Raw genomic sequence first — 17828 nt, 5'->3', positions numbered from 1 at the left:
AAGAAAAGACAGCGGGGACAGGGAGACTCTGCGCGAGTTTATCGCAGGAAACACGTTACCAAATCTCCCAAAGGATTGCTCCGAAGAGTATCCATGTAGTAACCTGTTATTATGAACTCTTGGGAAGTCGAGGGTAAGTGTTTGTGTCTCATTTTATGATATCGTTTTCAAACTTTGTTGTATCGCAGCCGATCTGGGCCCGTCCCAAACCACCGACCGAGGCAGGGATGTTTAGTGTGCTCTCTCTCCGCAGTTAGCGTCTGATATGTGGGGGGAAGCAGTCGCCCAGCCCCCGTTGTAGTCTGGAAAACTCCCAGATAGCATACATTTAAAGCATATTTACAATGTTTAAATAATAGGCTTTTCGTAAAAACGGGCTGTGCTACCATGAACTCCTAACGGCCACTTTACTGTCCTGTATTCAGCTTGTTACATAGTTATACAGGCCGATTGGTGATGTTTTTTGTCATACAATATTTTAATTGTGAACGTTTATTTCCTCGTTAACCATTGTAAAATACACTGTCTTTTTGCATCTCCCAATATAACCTTGCCCTGTACCCTTGCCTTGTTGATACTAAATCCCCCCCCCCCTTTTTCAATGGAATGGTTGCTGTACCTTCCTAGTAACAACCACATACAGTCTAAACAAAAATTAATTGGCCTGTAATTTATTTTTATCTTAAAAAGTCCCTAACCTCATGTAACTCAGTTCAGTACTGCTTGGCATAATACATACTGTGAAATTAATGTATCTCATAAAGATTCATAGTCGTCGCCATAAAAAAAACTTTTCTGCAAATATAAGGATTACTGAGTTTAAGTTGGTTCACTGTCCACTACATCAGTGTTTCACCTTCAGCTGTGCATGTTAAGATAGTTGCCTGTGCAAGTGTGTGAGAAACTGACACTTTAATGTGAAGTTTAATGTGCAACAAGCTGAGACTAGTGAATCAGGCTGACTCTTCAGTACTCCCCACCCTGCCTGCACTTAACTCTCTGCAAGGGGATTGACTGGATTTTTGATCCTTTCATTCTTTGTGAGTGATAGTGATACATCTTATACAGTGGTTCCCAAAGTGTGGTCTGACCCCCAGCAGAATGAGCAATAGTTTATTTTCACCTCTAGACGTTAGCACAGAATGTATGAAAGACTGTTCTGATGAGACGGCTTCACTCTCCGCACTGTTATCCCCTCAGTACAACACTAACATTCAGTGCAATTCTATACTAAATAGGTAGAGTTCGACAGTTAAAACGTATCATGGTCTATAAAATATTGCATAACCTCCTTTGTCCAAATTACTTTACTAAGTACTTTCAGTTTGTTCGGGACACTCATAGCCTGAACACGAGGGCTAGTGTAGCAAACTTGAAACTGCTCAACTTAAAAAGCAAAAGTTGGGAGAAGTACATTCCTCTATAGAGAGAGAGGGAAGGGGGGGGGTGGAACAAGATCCCCAATGAAATTAAGTCTGCGAATTCTCTGAATGGTTTTAAAAACCTTCTGAAAAAATGATTGCTGAGCAAGGTAGAGTAATGTGTTGAGCCTTTGGATGAAATGGTTTATGAACTTGTGTTGGTTTGTATCGATTGTTCTTTTTATCCTTGACTCTTCTATATTGTTTATATGATGTTATGTGTTGCTGTTTTTATAAGACAAGGGACCATGTTGGAAATAAGTGTTCACACTTTTACATGTCATCCCTTGGATTTTGTTGCCTTCTATATCCATAATGAAAATCAATCAATCAAAAAAGTACAATAATCATCTTAGATTAGGTTCCTTCCTGAGGACAAAATCTTATCAAATGAAGGGGCTGTGGTCTAATGCAAATATTAATGTGGTTCCTTGCCTTATAATGAAAAGCCCAGATATAAAACCAGTGTAGAAGTCTTAATCATAGATAATGTAGGAATAGCATCATGCCTGGAAGCCAACGCAACAACACCTTGTGTAGATAGAAGCGTAAACCCACCCAACTCAGTGAAATTGCTTTATTCTCAGGGCTGTGGGTCTCCTAGCTGAGCCTGAGATCCAGAGGCACATGCTGACCTGGCAGAGGAGGGCAGGATGATGGGGATGTTTTACCTGCCGCCAGCCCCACCGTCTCCACTGAGATGACCCCAGGCGACGTGGAATGTGGATGAAAGCGTGAGCCAGGGGAATCCAGTGTTTAGGCCAAGATATCCTCACGCTGAGCCAAAAAGACAGATACATACAAAAAAAGATACAAAGATACAAAAAAAAAAATCCACGCCCTCACAATCAACCAGCCACCACAATGTGGATGGCTGGACCGCTGTGGGTGTGCCTGGCACTGGTAGGGGTAGGAAGCTGCAGGGCGCACAGCCTGTTTACCTGTGAGCCCATCAAAGTGCACCGATGCCTAGGGATGCCCTACAACATGACCTTCTTCCCCAACATGATGGAGCACTATGATCAGGAGATTGCAGCCAGTAAGATGGAGGTGAGTCCTCGTGTCATCATCTACTATATTATACATTACTTACAACTGCTATAGAGTTAGAACGATTTGGCGATATATTAACCTGATATTGGCCGTGGATGACGACCACTCAGTGTCATCCATCGGCAACATGGTGGAGGTTCCTCTGTCCATAACGGTCTGTAAAATCTAAGGTAAAAATTGATCTTGTTTGTGCATTTTATTTATTAATTAAATTATTTAATCACACTTTTTGTAAATCATTCATTTAAAAGCCTGATGTATCCCAGTTTTTTCCTACATTGAATAGTAGATGAGGGGACATTTGAACCACTTGCATTATCCCAAAAGTCTAGACAACACCCGTTTAGCCTATTAGACAAAAGAAAAACTCTTAAAGTAATTGAAACAATTCCAGCTGAGCTAACGCTGCAGTAAGTAGGAAAGTCGTGGCTCATAAAGGCAGTGAGAGGTGAACTGTTTGAAAACTATTTGAACCAGCACCCAGAAATCACCTAACTTGATGTCTGTGAACTTCACAGTATGCGTGTTTTTACCAGCCTGTCTGGTCTGTAATACCCAAGGGAGAAGACAAAAGATCTAAACATGATGGGTCCTGGACGGAGGGCTCGGTTGCTGCTGTTTAAGAGGGAATTTGTATTTTATTCGTACCTCAGTTTTGGATTTGTCACTTCCCGTTGAGTGCAGCTCTAAACCTTTTTGAATTTTTTTCTGATCTCGGTTTTTTTCCTCCCCAATTGTACTTTGCCAATAGAGAGCCACAGTGAACGTCACTTCCTGCTTTTCTCCCTGTACCAGCGTGTGAAAAATATGAATGGTGGTGAACGGAGCGATACGCTACCTTTTTTATCCTGTTTTTTGAATTGTGCCACGGGAGTAACACACGTCATGTTTGTCAATATAAAAGATAACTCTGCAAGTCGAGAAAGTCGCAGTTTGTGGTAAAACTGTGGCACTATAAGTTCTAAATCTGAAAGGCTCTCCTGCCAGTCCATTGTTGTTGATGGTGTGACGTATAATGTGCGACACGAGATGTAGCTGATTCACAAAACTAAACCTTACGTTTCAGTTTCAGGACAAACTGTGACTTTCTTGACATGCATAGTTATCTTTTAAAATTGACTAAATTTAACGTGTGTACCCCGTGGCACAATTCAAGCGGGATCAAAAAAGCAACGTATCAGTGGTGAACCCTCGTTCACCACTGTTGTATATTTTCTGATGCTGGTGCAGGGAGAAAGCCAGGAAATGACGTTTACTTTGGCTCTCTATTCCCCTTGCTGTCTCGGTCTTTGCTCCACCCCCTCTGCCGATCGGGGGAGAGCTGTAGACTAGCACATGCTTCCTCAGATACATGTGCAGTTGCACATGTATCTTTTCACCTGACAGTGAGGAGTTTCATCGGCAGAACTTGGCGCGTGGTAAGATCACGCTATTCTCCCCCAGTTTCCCAGGTGCCCCGACCGACCAGAGGAGGCACTAGTGCAGCGACCAGGACTCATACCCTTAATCTGGCTTCCCACCCGCAGACACGGCCAATTGTGCCTGTATGGACACCTGACCAAGCCGGGGGCAACACGGGGGCTCGAACCTGTACTCACTGCACTCGCCGTCAACTAGCCATTACTCCTGAAATCCCTAGTTTTATGAGGAGCAATTACTACAAATTGATAAAGGCTTACTTAGACAAGGTGTTGTGCTGCCTGTTAACCTTGAGAGTCTGCTGGATTCACACCAGATTATGTGTGTCAACGGTTACAAACAATTTTAACGTGTACATGGGACCTTCTGTCAGCGTGTAACCGTTTAACTGTTGTTGTTTTTTTACAGCATTTGCACTATATAACTGCTAGAGGGCACTGTCGCCATTCAAATACCTCCCAAACCGATAGATTCATAATTGGTACCAGGTAGATCATGGATTCATGTGGTTTTAACGACTGCGCCGAACAAACGCTAGTTCTTAACAGAGACTGCACCTCTTCTCTGCCTGAGGAAACATACCCTCGATGGTAAGGAAGGAAGCAGTATTAGGATACAGCAGCACTTGGATAGAAGTGGCTAACGTTAGCTCCATCCGTTTAGAACAGTGGTTTTCGCTACAACGTTAGCAAGTAAATTACGTGACATAACAGCTACATTACCATCTTCAGCGAATCCCAGCTGCTGGGCAATCTGAAGCCATATATTGTCCTTCATTTGGTTGTTGAGGTAGGCGGGTCCTCGTGGTGTTTGTCATACAAAATTGGATGTTGAGAAACCAAGTTGATGAGCCGGGGGTTCCCCCATTTTAGCAGCAAGCTACACAAGCTCATGGATGTATGACAGCTGTAAACAAAGGATTTCATTGGTCAAACGTATTTTTCCCGTGTGAATGATTGCGAGTCCAAAACAGTAAAATCATTGGCAAAACTTTATTTAAAAGGAAAACTAAAAAAGACGTGTAATCAGTTATTGATTTTTCTAAACGGATATGATTTAGTATCCGGTTAGCCGTGTACACGGTGACACCCCTACGCGAGATCATCAGATCACGATCACACGACAAATCTATTGGTTTGAATCTGAACCTCCAGTGGTTTGGACCAATCAGCGTCCTATGAAGCAGCTACGGGAGGTGACGCCAGCGAGAGCGAGCCCGTATTAGACATGATAGACGGATGGTTCATCCAATCACCTGCCAGGTATTTTTTTTTAAAGCGCCTGACCTTTGAAACGGTTTCCCGAGCGACTCGTTCCCAGACGGTTATGTGAAAACAAACCATCTGGCATGGTCAGGTTAGCTGCCCGTCCCTTCAGGAGGGAACTTGGTTTCTCTGGTCTTGTCATCTTGTGTCCTGGCATTCCAGCAGGCCCGGGTTCGGGTTACACACTGGTGTGAGAGTGTTGCGAGTGATCTGCTGAAGGAGGCTTTTGTGAATGAACAGTGATCTGCTGAAGGAGGCTTTTGTGTTGCATCTGGCAGAGGTATAGGCTTCTGATTTCATAGCAACCTTGGCCACAGGGAACTTAGTCGACTTTGTTGTGTGGGGGCCTTTGATTTGTGGAGGAAGGGGAGGGGACACACCCAGTCTCTCACAAAGGCGATCCGGCATGCCACAATGAGTATTCTCTTTCCCTCTCTCTCCGTTAATCACTCACTCATTTCCCCTGTACACCTCTGTCGTCTTATCTCCCAGGTGACAGGCCTACACATACTGGCCTACATTCAACACTACAGGCCTACACATACTGGCCTACATTCAACACTACATACTGCACATAGCTCTCTGTTACAAAGCTCTGACGTTGTAATGGAACAGACTTGTGCTTTGGTCTGGGCTCATATCAGTAGCATTTCTCCAGAGGAGGGCAAACCTTTTTCCGTCCTCGTTCCTAGATTCCAACGGTGTTTGCCAGCTTTTGACACAACCTGTGAGGTGTTTGAATACAAAGAGAACGGAAAAAGTAAATGACCTCCATACTGTAACAGACGTTAATTGATGTTAAAAGTTTGAGCAAACGTTTAAAAGATGTTAGTATGTCTAGCCATGTTTTTGAATCTTCTAATCCTTGAAGGTCTAAATTGGATGAAACTCTCTGTGGAGGATTTAGCCTGTTAGAATGAGCCGACTTGACTTCTGCTCCTGATCCTGGGTTGAAGGTTTCTGAAATGAGTGTGTTTTTACAGTAGCTCTGCCATAAAGCAAATATACAAGTCAGATTGTCCAGCAAGAAGAGCTCATTGAGAAGGAGTCCAGGACCTCCACGGGGGAGAAACAAGGACTCTTACTGTCAGAGGCAGAAACCCCTGGCCCCAGAGAGACATGGGCCTACTGCCAGACTGGAGTTTAGGAAAACAAGGAGAGAAAACATTGAATAGTGGACTTGTACCATTTGCACTGTGTTGGAGTGTGTGTGGTGTATGTGTGTGTGTGTTTCATGTACAAATATTAGCAGTAGAGTAACAGCAGTTCTCATCTTACATCCATGCATTTGTAGCCTTTACATGAAGGTCTTATGGTTGGTGCAATTCAAATCAAGAGTCTCGACTCTGACTTCAAAACTCTCATCTCTCTCATTATAACTGTTAATGGGTTGATATAGTTATAATGCATGGCATCGGTTTTCATGCTTTTTTTTATAATACATTTAGTCTATTGGCTTGATAGGATCTCTTTATGTTGATAACGGGGGGAAAGGGATGAAACCAAATTCTGGTGACAGTTGGAATCTATATAAAATGTCTTAGATGCAATAATATAAGGCCATATTGTAGAACATGCTGTACAGTTATTAATATTATCAAGAATCTATGGATAAAGAAATAACAAACTATTATGCATGATTTGGATTGTCTCTATCCAGTGTAAACTATGTATGCCAGTGTAAATCCACAGGAATCCTTCATGGCACACATGCTGTAAACACAGTCATACTGTGGGAGGAGCCTATCCTATCAACACCTCTTTGCCTTCCCCTGTCGTATGTTTCCAAACATCCATGCAGTCATTTCCTGGAGCCCATGCACACCAGCCCCCCCCCCCCCCCCCCCCCCCCCCACACCTCTCCCCTTTCGGCCCCCAGTCCTCCACGAGTCTGTTGAAATGGAAGAATATGGTTCCCAGCTAGTGAATGGGAGCCTTTGTGTGGCGCTGTAGAGCACCTCTCAGTTGGTAGTTTACTGTAGGGATCTGTGCTTGGCTTTAGATTAATACTGTGGGCTATTTATGATGTTGCCCATGGCAGGAGACCCTGGTTGGGCCACCTTCTTGTACTCTGTCAGCAGCATCACAATATAGTCAGCAGATCAGTAAATTGGTAAATAATAATAAATAAGAAAAAGTGTCTAAACTATGAGCTCCAACTGGTGGTCATCATTAGGGAAACAACCACTCACTCATATGAGCAAAAAATATATATTTTCTGAAAAACAGTTGGAAAAAGTCTTAAATGTCCAATAACCTTCCTCATGGTTACAGGATTGCATGCACAAACTATAAATAATAAATATACTATAAATAAATAATAATTAAAAATCAAAATCAATGACGAAAAAGAAAAGCCAGTTTAAAAGCAAAATAATTGCTATTATCACAGGCACAAACATTGTACTACCATATCAAAACATCAAAGGAAATCCTCATTCGTCAATTCTTCATTCACTCCATTTGATTGAGAGCTTTTAAAATGAAAAATCCAAAAGGTCTGTCTTTGTTTTCTAATTAAATCTTTTTAAATCTCCTCTCTTAGCCCCAGACAGACCTTCTTGATTCCTACAGTGTCAAAGAAAAGGCAGACATAGGATGCTCAGCTTCTTCAACTCTCCTCTCTCTCCCCAGCCCTTCATGCCCCTGACAAAGCTGCGCTGCTCTCCAGACGTCCACCACTTCCTGTGCCAGGCCTTTATCCCAGCATGCACCGAGGAGACCAAGGTGATCCGTCCATGTCGAGAGCAGTGCGAAGCCGTGCTCTCTGACTGCACCAACGATATCGCTACATTCGGCATCACCTGGCCGCCTGAGCTGCAGTGTAACAGGTACCACGAGAAGAACCCACAACTACAAACAGTCCACGAGAGCTAGACCAGTGCTTCTTAATCGTGCCATCTTAGCCCAACAGCGTGCAGGTCTTCATACTGTACCAACCAATCACTACAGCAGCTCACTTCTCTGATGACTTCCTACTCTCTCTAGTTGAAGGTGTGCTAATCAGTCAAATCAGCAGTTGTCGTGTGTTTGGTTGTAGTGAAAACCTGCATACTTGTGGGCCTTGATGGCACATGGTTGAGAATCAGTGATAGAGACAAACCTCTTTGTCTTGATTTTCAAGTGTTTGCATTGTCTTTGCTCTTAGATCTATTAGCTGCATTCAGCTTGGATACTATTTACCTGTGAAAGTAAAGACCTTCACTCCAAAATAAGATATTTACCATTTGAATGAAAGTAAAAACTACTCTTACAAAATAAGTGCCCAAATGAATGCACAACATTAAGACAAATTAGGCCAATTTTTAAAGCATAGTTGACAAAATTATAACACTGTAACACGGCTTAATACTCAAAATGTGTAACTCTCCATATTGGCATATAAAGGATATAAATGCGTTCTGTGTTTTGTCATCCTACAGACTGGACACATGTAGCTCTCCTGATGGTTCAGCGCTCCCTCCAACCACCTCCATGAACTCCCCATCAACTAAGAGGGACCTGGGCTTCTGGTGCCCGCTACAGCTGAAGACCAAGCCGGGCCAGGGCTCGTCGTTCCTGGGTGCCCAGGACTGCGCTCCTCCTTGCTCCAACATGTACTTCAAGCCCCACGACATCGAGTTTGCCAAGAGCTTCATTGGCGTGTGCTCCATCGTCTGCCTGGGCGCCACGCTCTTCACCTTCCTCACCTTCCTTATCGACGTCAAGCGCTTCCGCTACCCCGAACGTCCCATCATCTTCTACGCCGTCTGCTACAGCTTCGTCTCGCTCATCTACTTCATCGGGTTCCTGCTGGGGAATAACGCAGCCTGTACCAAGGCATCCCATCCGGCCGGTGTTGAGACAGTGGTGCTGGGCTCTCAGAGTAAAGGCTGCACTCTGCTCTTCATGCTCCTCTACTTCTTCTCCACCGCTGGCATCGTCTGGTGGGTCATCCTCACCATCACCTGGTTCCTGGCCGCTGGACCCAAGTGGAGCTGTGAGGCCATTGAAAAGAAAGCGGTATGGTTCTTAAAATTATAAAGACTAGTGGAGAGTGGAGTGGAGTAGGGCATTCACGACTACTGCATCTTAGTAGTCATCGAGTACTAAAGAGATATATCATATTTCTTTCACCCAATAAAAATGATAAATTCTCGTCAAAAAGGTCTCAAAAAGCGCCAGATACTGACTGTTTGACTGCAGTAAGAACAGGACAGAGAAGATCACAGGGCCAGACAGTTGAATATTTCCTTCCTTCCTTGTGTCCTCTGTCTGCAGGTGTGGTTCCACTCCGCAGCCTGGGGGATCCCCGGGTCCTTGACCGTCATGCTGCTGGCTCTGAACAAGGTGGAAGGGGACAGCATCAGCGGGGTTTGCTTCGTGGGGCTCTATGACCTGGACGCCCTGCGCTACTTTGTGCTGGCTCCGCTGTGCGTGGGCGTCATCGTGGGTCTCTCCCTCCTGCTGGCCGGGATCGTTTCTCTCAACCACGTGCGGCAGGTCATCCAGCACGACGAGCGCAACCAGGAGAAGCTCAAGAAGTTCATGATCCGCATCGGGGTGTTCAGCGGCCTGTACCTGGTGCCGCTGGTCACTCTGTTGGCCTGCTACACCTACGAACAGAGTCAGCGCGCCACCTGGGAGAGTACCTGGATCAACGACCGCTGTCAGGAGTACAGCATCCCCTGCTCTCACAAGGTAGCTTATATGGCTTATACACTCACTGAAGGCGTTTCAGTTGCAGGAGAGTAATGGTACATTTGGTTTCATTTTGAACAATTCCAGCGACGTGAGCAGCCATGCAAAATGCATACTGGTAGAGCGGCACAGCAAGTTTCAAGAGATGGTGTCACATTTGCATACAGTAAATTTGACCAATCTTCAAGAGCATCCAACATGACTCACTGCCTCTTGAAAAACTCCCAAACCTTGTGAAAAAAACGTTTCAAACTAGTCGCCGTAGATCTCAAATTGATCAAGATTCAGCAACTGCATGACCTATCTGAAAAAGCCGCCATGTTTTCCCAGTTTGTAACTGGGGACAGATACCCAGGGCAGCCTAACGAGTGGTGTATTCATCCAATCAGGTGCAGGCTATGCAAAGCATCCTGTACGTATACACAGCTACTGTCTCTCCAGTGTGTGAAAGAAACCCAGGAAGGCATTCCATTGGGTTTGAATATTTGGTAAGAATGTGTGTTTGTTTCAGGGAAGGACAGCTGCACTGCACCTATTCATCTATCAGGACTTTATTTCAGTGGCACACCTGTCAATGAAAACAAACCATCATCGATAATAGTATAGGAAATGACACAGTAAGATAGTTTAAAGTGGGCAATACAATAGATTGCCCTTTTCCCAATATTTGGCATATGAAAATGGCAATGAATGATGTAAATTTGTAGTCACTGCCATTTGCCACCTAATGGGAAAAATCACAGCCTTTTACCATCCATTGAGATGTTGCTTCAGTGTCTACACGTTGTGCCAAGTCCTCAAAATGACCTGTTCTTATCTGGGCGGAGCAGAGGCGTTAAAGTAACACAATCACAATTACAAGCTACACACATGGCCGTAGCCAGGGTTTGAGAAATACCGAGGTCATTTTAGCGTGGCGTGGGGGGTCCAGGGGGGGCTATGCCCCCCGGTTAGAAAATGTTGTCCATTTTAAAGTAAAATGCTTCAATCTGTTGCACTTTGAGAGCAAAATTAAGAGGCTAGATCAGTGATCCTCACTATTTTTTTCGATGAGAGCCGCACTGGTAGGACAAAGTCAATAGGAGAGCCACTTTTACCGCAAAACACCAAAAGCCACCCCAACCAAGCACATCTGCCTACCATTTTTTGTGTTTTATTGTTTTCCACACACACACACACACACACACACACACACACACACACACACACACACACACACACACACACACACACACATATATATATATATACACACACACACACACACACACACACACACACACACACACACACACACACACACACACACACACACACACACACACACACACACACACACATATTCTTCTGAATTCTGTTTGACTGTTAACGCTATCTTTAATAATCAGAAAGTGTCTAACAATGTGATGGATCAATACATAAATAACAAACAATAAGATATAACAGTAAATTTGGAATGGTTGCACTTTTTTAGTCAAATGCTTCAATACAGAGTCAAAGGAAATAGACTACATAAAATCAATATGGCCACAAAGTGCTGAATAAATTCTAGTCTTGAATCTGCTGCAGTTTATTGAGTTGCTTCCTATCTGACGGCAGGCTCTGAGTGAATTAGTTTAGTACAGATTAGTTTACGCTTTTATTTTGAAGGCGGAAAGGGGAAATGCTATGTGTGAACTGACGCTGGTCTGTCAGTCTGCTAGCGAACGTGCTAGCAAAGACAAACACTACATTCAGTCAGTCCCTGCTCGTATAGGTTGAGGCCACGTCTCGTCATAGACGCTGGTTTAGCTGGCTCAGCCTGGCTGGGGGCGTGGTCAGGGTGGGGTAAAAACCCCCGTTCTATCCATTCAGCAAAGTTAGAATTTAGCTGATAGCCCAGCCCAGGCAGACACGATCGGGGATTTAACCACCGCAGTAAACGCACATCTGCGCAGACGTTTTGTGTTCTGCTCTAGAATCCCCAAACATGTAGTTTAGAGCCGCAGCACCGTCTTTTGGTGAGTCAACCCATGAGATATATGGGCGGTTTTACCCCACTCGCGCGCCAGCCGTTTCACATTTTGTGGGCGTTCCCAGGCATGCGGACTGTCTCTATAGGCTGTGCTGTGTGAAGCAGACCTCTCTGGATTAGAAAAGTAGGCTAAGGAGAGAAACAAATCAGCCATCAGCCATACCGTTTTGTATGGTTTTCTGATTAAAAAGTGAAGTGTTACATCTTGGTTCACAACAAAAGCATCTAAGAAGCAGCGCTTCACTCACGGAAGCGTGGAGCGGCCGGTGGTTTCCCCTGTTTACAGGACGCTGAAATGAAACTCCCTCTGCAAGGCTTTGCTTCAGTCACTTTGTTGATGCGGTGTTGCCAGATGAGTTTCCACCCCCGTTTGGTGCATCAGAGGGCCAGCAACCTGGCAACCACGCAGTTTTTTTACACCGCAGTGAGGGACGGTCTGAGCAGGTTTTGACAGTATATTAGGCGGCCGCAAACTAAAGCTTCTCGAGCCGCCAACTAAAGCTTCGAGAGCCGCCAGCGTCTCACGAGCCGCGCAATGAGGAACTAGGGGCTAGATCTATAAAGAACTACAGACATCATTATTAGATTAATATCCTCTTTGCTGTGCTGTTTACAATGATACAAAAAATAAATGTCCCCCCACATAATATATATTCTGCATACAGATCACATATGGCAGAATACTCCTCAATTAAATACAATGGCCCATCTACACAAACATCACTTACAGGGGAGTTCTAGCCCCAATGCAAAATTTGAACGTTGTGGTGAGTTATGTCTCTTCCTTCTATATAGCACACAGAGAGGAAGCAAAATTGTTGCATTTCTGATCAACTATGTCATATATCATGTTATTTATGATGGCTTTAAAACATCAATGACAGCTGAATAGATCTGTAACAAGTTTTCTCAATTCATTTACCATAACCCCTCCTTGCGATGTGATAAACGTTTCCCAGTGAATTATAGTGGATTGCCTCACCGAATGATAGGGCCCAGAAACTGCAAAATGATGGCAGTCCTGCGGCCAATAGACAAGAATGTATAACCTGGTAAACCTGGATGAGAGAGAGAGAGAGAGAAAGAGATTAAAACACTGTGAGTGTCAGTAGTATCATAGTATCACAAGGATTCTATCATGTCATTGTTTCTCAGTTTCAGACGACAGAGTATGACCGTCCTGACCTGTCCCTGTTCCTGGTGAAGTACCTGATGACGCTGGTGGTTGGAATATCGGCTGTGTTCTGGGTCAGCAGCAAAAAGACCTGCTCAGAGTGGGCCTACTTCTTCAACAGGACCCGCAAGACAGAGTAAGCAGGGTATCTGCGGGGTCTTGAAAAGTATTAAAAGTTGATCAATCAATTTAGGAAAATTAAGACCCTTAAAAAAGTCTTAAAAAGTCTTAATTGCCATGTGAGAGGTATTAAATTGTGTAGCTAATGTGCTGATGGTGTTAAATGAGCATATGATATCTTCCCATATCGATTGCAGACCCCTGAATTGAATCGATATCGTATAGTGGCAGACTTTGTGATATCGGAAAACATTGTATAGTTGTCCAAAGAATCTATATAATATTGTATCATCATGAAACTTGTGATTTACACGCCTATCGTTGATGTGACGAAAGTGGCGTTGAGGTCTTGAAAGAGTCTTAAAAAAAGGTCTTAAAAGGTATTGAATTTAACTGCAACATCCCTGCATATACCCTGGGAAGAGCACTTCTTGCAACACTACAGAGCACATGGGATGTTTTTGCTTAGTCATTGATTGAGTGCAAATAGGGTAATTGATCAGTGATCGGCCAATCATGCTCATCGATCACGTCATTGATCTGGTGTGGCCTCACATGCAAGATCAATTTGGTTCATGAATAACATGTTAGGATTTGGCTAAGGTGGGTTTTTGAAGGCTAATACCAAGTTTAGCTCCAGTTTAGCCACCATGTCACCGTCATGCTCTCTGCTCCGCAGCCCCATCAGTGAGAGCCGGCGGGTGCTGCAGGAGTCCTGCGAGTTCTTCCTCAAGCACAACAGCCGTGTGCAGCACAAGAAGAAGCACTACAAGCCAGGCTCCCACAAGCTCAAGGTCATCTCCAAGTCCATGGGTACGAGCACTGGGGTCACGTCGACCAACGCCTCTGCCTCTGCCACCACCACCAACCAAGGAACGTCCGTGCTGGGCAACCACGACCCCCACACCCACGGCTCCCTCTCTGAGACCTCGGCCAGGGAGCATCTCGACCGGGCCGCCTCCAGCCGAAGCTCCAGGCGAGGCGAGAGGGAGAGGGAGAGGGCGAGGGAGAAGGAGAGGGAGAGGGAGAAGGAGAGAGAGAGGGAGAGGGAAGGGGCAGAGAGATGCAGCAAAGCGGGAAGCTCCAGTAAGGTCAGCAGCCGCTCCGAGAGCCTCCGCAAACTCCCAGATGGAAGGTAAGTGAGGGCAGGCAGATATACAGTATAATGCTTTTGTTGGCATTGACAATGTGTGGTAAAAGTTTCATCTTTCCACTTCAAAGTTTTAAAGGGGGAATGAGTAAGATTTTTACAGCCCTATCGTACAAAAATTACCATAATATATCTCTGGGGGCTTGATAGGGTCATTATATCAACAATTACTTGCACTGAGGTGTGTGTGTGCATGTGTGTATTGCAGTGCTTACCTGGTATGTCAAATAAATTGAAATTGGCTGATGAAGCGTAAAACCTCCAACAGGCTACACCTACTGTATAACATGTCAGAACGATTAAATTTGTCCTGGATGTTTTAGGTTGACTCCCAGGAGTGACCTATCAGAACCCAGGCAGGTTCCCAGTGGACAGCAGCATCCAGCTTTAAGCCTATCACACAGCGGTAGCATCCAAGGCCCCTCCCTCCCCCACCTGGTGTGCCAAATACCAGAGGAGAGCAAGGACAACAAGGACAGCAGCTGCTGAGACATCCACTGAGACAAGTCCCACTACACACTGCCTCATGTACCTGTTTCAAATAGCAGGCATCATGCTTGTACCTCGGTATGCGCTTAAAGGTCCCATAGTTTATATTTTCTTTGAGATCCATTAAAAAAACATGTGTGTGGTGTCATGCACCAAAAACACTCTCAATCCATTTTTAAACATTCATTTTCCAGCATCTCTCCGAGCCTTACCAAGAACAGGCAGTTTCTGTTAGTGTCTTTAAGGCTGATTACTATCAATGACCATATGTTCTGATTGGCTCCACTAGCCACAGTTGTTTAACTGTGGCTGAAAACTACAAGTAAATAAAGGCAATGAAGCAGGAGGTAGAGCAGCACATATAATGAAGCAGGAGGTAGAGCATGCAGGAGGTAGAGCATGCACATCAGCCCAGTGGTTCAGGTGCAAGACAAATAAACGATAAACTTGTCAAATAAAGTAACATCTGCACACTGGATATGCTCAAGGTCAGTTTATTAACTTTTCGATCAAAGGATCTTCATCAGAATCATTCTGATGAAGATGTGTGGACATTACCTTATTTTTCAAATAAACAAAGGCAACCTCTCAACATAATTTGATCCAAACTTAGAACATGTTTGAGCCAGAGTCAGATCCTGAATATGAAAGAACAGAAAACAACAAACCACCATGGCTTACCTAAGCCATGGTGCTGTACATATGATAATGAACGTACAAAGTTACGGAAGTGGAAACGGCTCGCTTTCCTAATATGGATTGTGTGGATTTAGTTTGTTAGATACTTTCATGGTGTTTAGATCCAGCTCCAACTCCTTTTTAATCAAAGAGGAGAGGGACCTTTACTTTAGCTGTCGCTGCATCGTCAATCAGCACATCCCATTATGATTGTATTGGTTACAATGTAGTACCGTAAGTGAAAGTTCATTTCCAGCCAAATGGACTTACCTCAAGTATTTCAAGCTTGGTATGTTTGGACTGAAGTGTTCAGGATATACAATATAAATGAATGTTGGAAGCCTTTCAGCAGCACAGCTGTATTCCTACTATACTGTACATGGTCATTTCACCTTCTAGTATACATTAAAAGCTATTAGGCCTACCTGTTTTGTAGATTGGTAGATCAACCATGTAGAAAGCACATGCAATATTTATGTACATAATTTTATATTTTTTAGAAATGCAAGTCTTTCACTGGACTAGTCACTACACTGTTTTGATAAGGAAGGTCATCATATTGCCAAACAATCGACGTAAGGAAAGCCTTCCCGTGGTAAACTTTTTTATAAGTGTCTGTTCTTTTTCTTGTTCGAAAGACAGTTTTGTCTTGAAACCTCATCTAGCAATATTCATAGTGGGCCACTTTTTTGTACTCCTTTGAAAAGGCATGTTCTTGATGTAGCTGATGTTTATAGTATGCTGATTATGTCATTTTCATGTGACAAAGTTCTCTCTTTCAAACATGTTACTTTCACTATGTTCACAGTGTTTATTTGTTGTCCTACTTAGTTGCTGTACATACTTTGCATTTTGCAGAATTTCCACCCATTCCAAGTGTCTTCAATTAGGTGTCCTGTGAACTGGGGTCAAATATAGCTTTATAGTATCCTGAACGAATGTGCCTTCCTTGTGACTCCTCATCTTCAAAGAGCAACACATGTTCTGCATGTGATATGGATATGCATAGATGCACCTGGCTTTGGTGTAGTCACATTCATAAGATTTAGATTTTTCGGTTTGAGGAAACAGGTCAAGGGGTCTTTGCACTATCTGCCATCAGAAGCACAAACCACTATTCAGTAAGTCTAATAACCTAAATATTGGACAGTCTTTAACAAATACGTTTGTTCAGGGGTTATTTATATGGATTATGGATCATGTATTTCCACAAATACCTTCTGTGATTATTTGAAAATCACTGTATCCTGCTGTATGCCTACTGTATGTTTTGTTGTGTAGGGGATGGTTATCCCACCACTTGTTGTCTTTCACTTTTTTATGTTTAATGCCTTTATATTTGGGAGTCACAGGACAATCCAGTTACACTCTACAAAGGGAATGGTTGTCAGTCTATTTCAGAGATCATTTGATACATGTGGCATGTGGACATGGGTTCTAGTGTAGTAGATCATCTATGAAATTGCTCTATAATTTGTGAACCTTTTTTAGAGTTGTTTTATGTAGGCGTAGCCTATGCCTTTTCATATGAATTTTGTATCAACCCAATTTCTTTTTGATAAAATATCCTTGAATAATAAAACTTAAAAACCTGTGTCTTTATGAGTTAATTTTGCATTACAATGACTATCAGAAATCAACTACAACTTTACTACTGTTTTTTGGTGATGGTATACAAATATCACAGCAAAACTAATTCATTATTGAATTCACTACTAATTAGCCCAATTAGACAATGTTAAATACTGACTCTTCTAATCAGTTTCACTCAGTTCTGGTATGAAAATGGCAGAACCTCTGTCTAAGAATATTAAGGTATAGAACCTGATCTACTATGAATCACCTCACTCAATGGAAAGGAATTGCTTCAAAATGTCCCCATTCTCTGGGGTGGAATTGTACAATCTCTACAACCCAGTTTCTCTGGGGTTGTAGAGATTACTTGCAAACCCCCATTTAATGTCCAGCTTGCACAGGTTACCTTAAAAACCCCATTCAATGGACAGCTTGCACAGTTTACCAGAAAAAGAGGCCTGGGTGGACCCCAGGAACCTGTGGAGGTGCTGGGGTCGCTTCGGGGGGTCTCCGGGCCGAAGGGGGGGTCGGAGACCCTAACCTCTCCCACCCCCCATGCCTAAACCTAACATCTCCTAACCCTAAACCTAACCTCTCCCACCCCCCATGCCTAAACCTAACCTCTCCCACCCCCATGCCTAAACCTAACCTCTCCCACCACCTAACCTCTCCCACCCCCATGCCTAAACCTAACCTCTCCCACCCCCATGCCTAAACCTAACCTCTCCCACCCCCCATGCCTAAACCTAACCTCTCCCACCCCCATGCCTAAACCTAACCTCTCCCACAC

General features: G+C 43.8%; 1 protein-coding gene across 1 annotated transcript; it reads left to right on the top strand.

Moving 5' to 3' along the window:
• Window positions 1-17048, top strand: fzd6 (frizzled class receptor 6). The gene is made up of 8 exons (XM_083635541.1): window positions 1-133; window positions 2009-2471; window positions 7793-7989; window positions 8581-9160; window positions 9419-9838; window positions 13008-13162; window positions 13826-14281; window positions 14620-17048. Exons 2-8 carry the CDS (start codon window positions 2286-2288, stop codon window positions 14783-14785), a joined length of 2160 nt encoding a protein of 719 aa, XP_083491667.1. The 5' UTR covers window positions 1-133; window positions 2009-2285; the 3' UTR covers window positions 14786-17048.
• Window positions 17049-17828: the final 780 nt, after the last annotated feature.

Source organism: Poromitra crassiceps, assembly GCF_964638095.1.
Source record: "Poromitra crassiceps genome assembly, chromosome: 1".
Taxonomy (NCBI): domain Eukaryota; kingdom Metazoa; phylum Chordata; class Actinopteri; order Beryciformes; family Melamphaidae; genus Poromitra; species Poromitra crassiceps.
This window is presented reverse-complemented; position numbering and strand designations above follow the sequence as displayed.

Excerpts from the sequence above, each read along its gene's own strand:
- fzd6 (XM_083635541.1), top strand. The coding sequence starts at position 2,286 with ATGTGGATGGCTGGACCGCTGTGGGTGTGCCTGGCACTGGTAGGGGTA. Across the intron at positions 9,161-9,418 it reads AGGCCATTGAAAAGAAAGCG|GTGTGGTTCCACTCCGCAGC; the intron begins GTATGGTTCTTA and ends CTCTGTCTGCAG. Across the intron at positions 9,839-13,007 it reads GCATCCCCTGCTCTCACAAG|TTTCAGACGACAGAGTATGA; the intron begins GTAGCTTATATG and ends ATTGTTTCTCAG.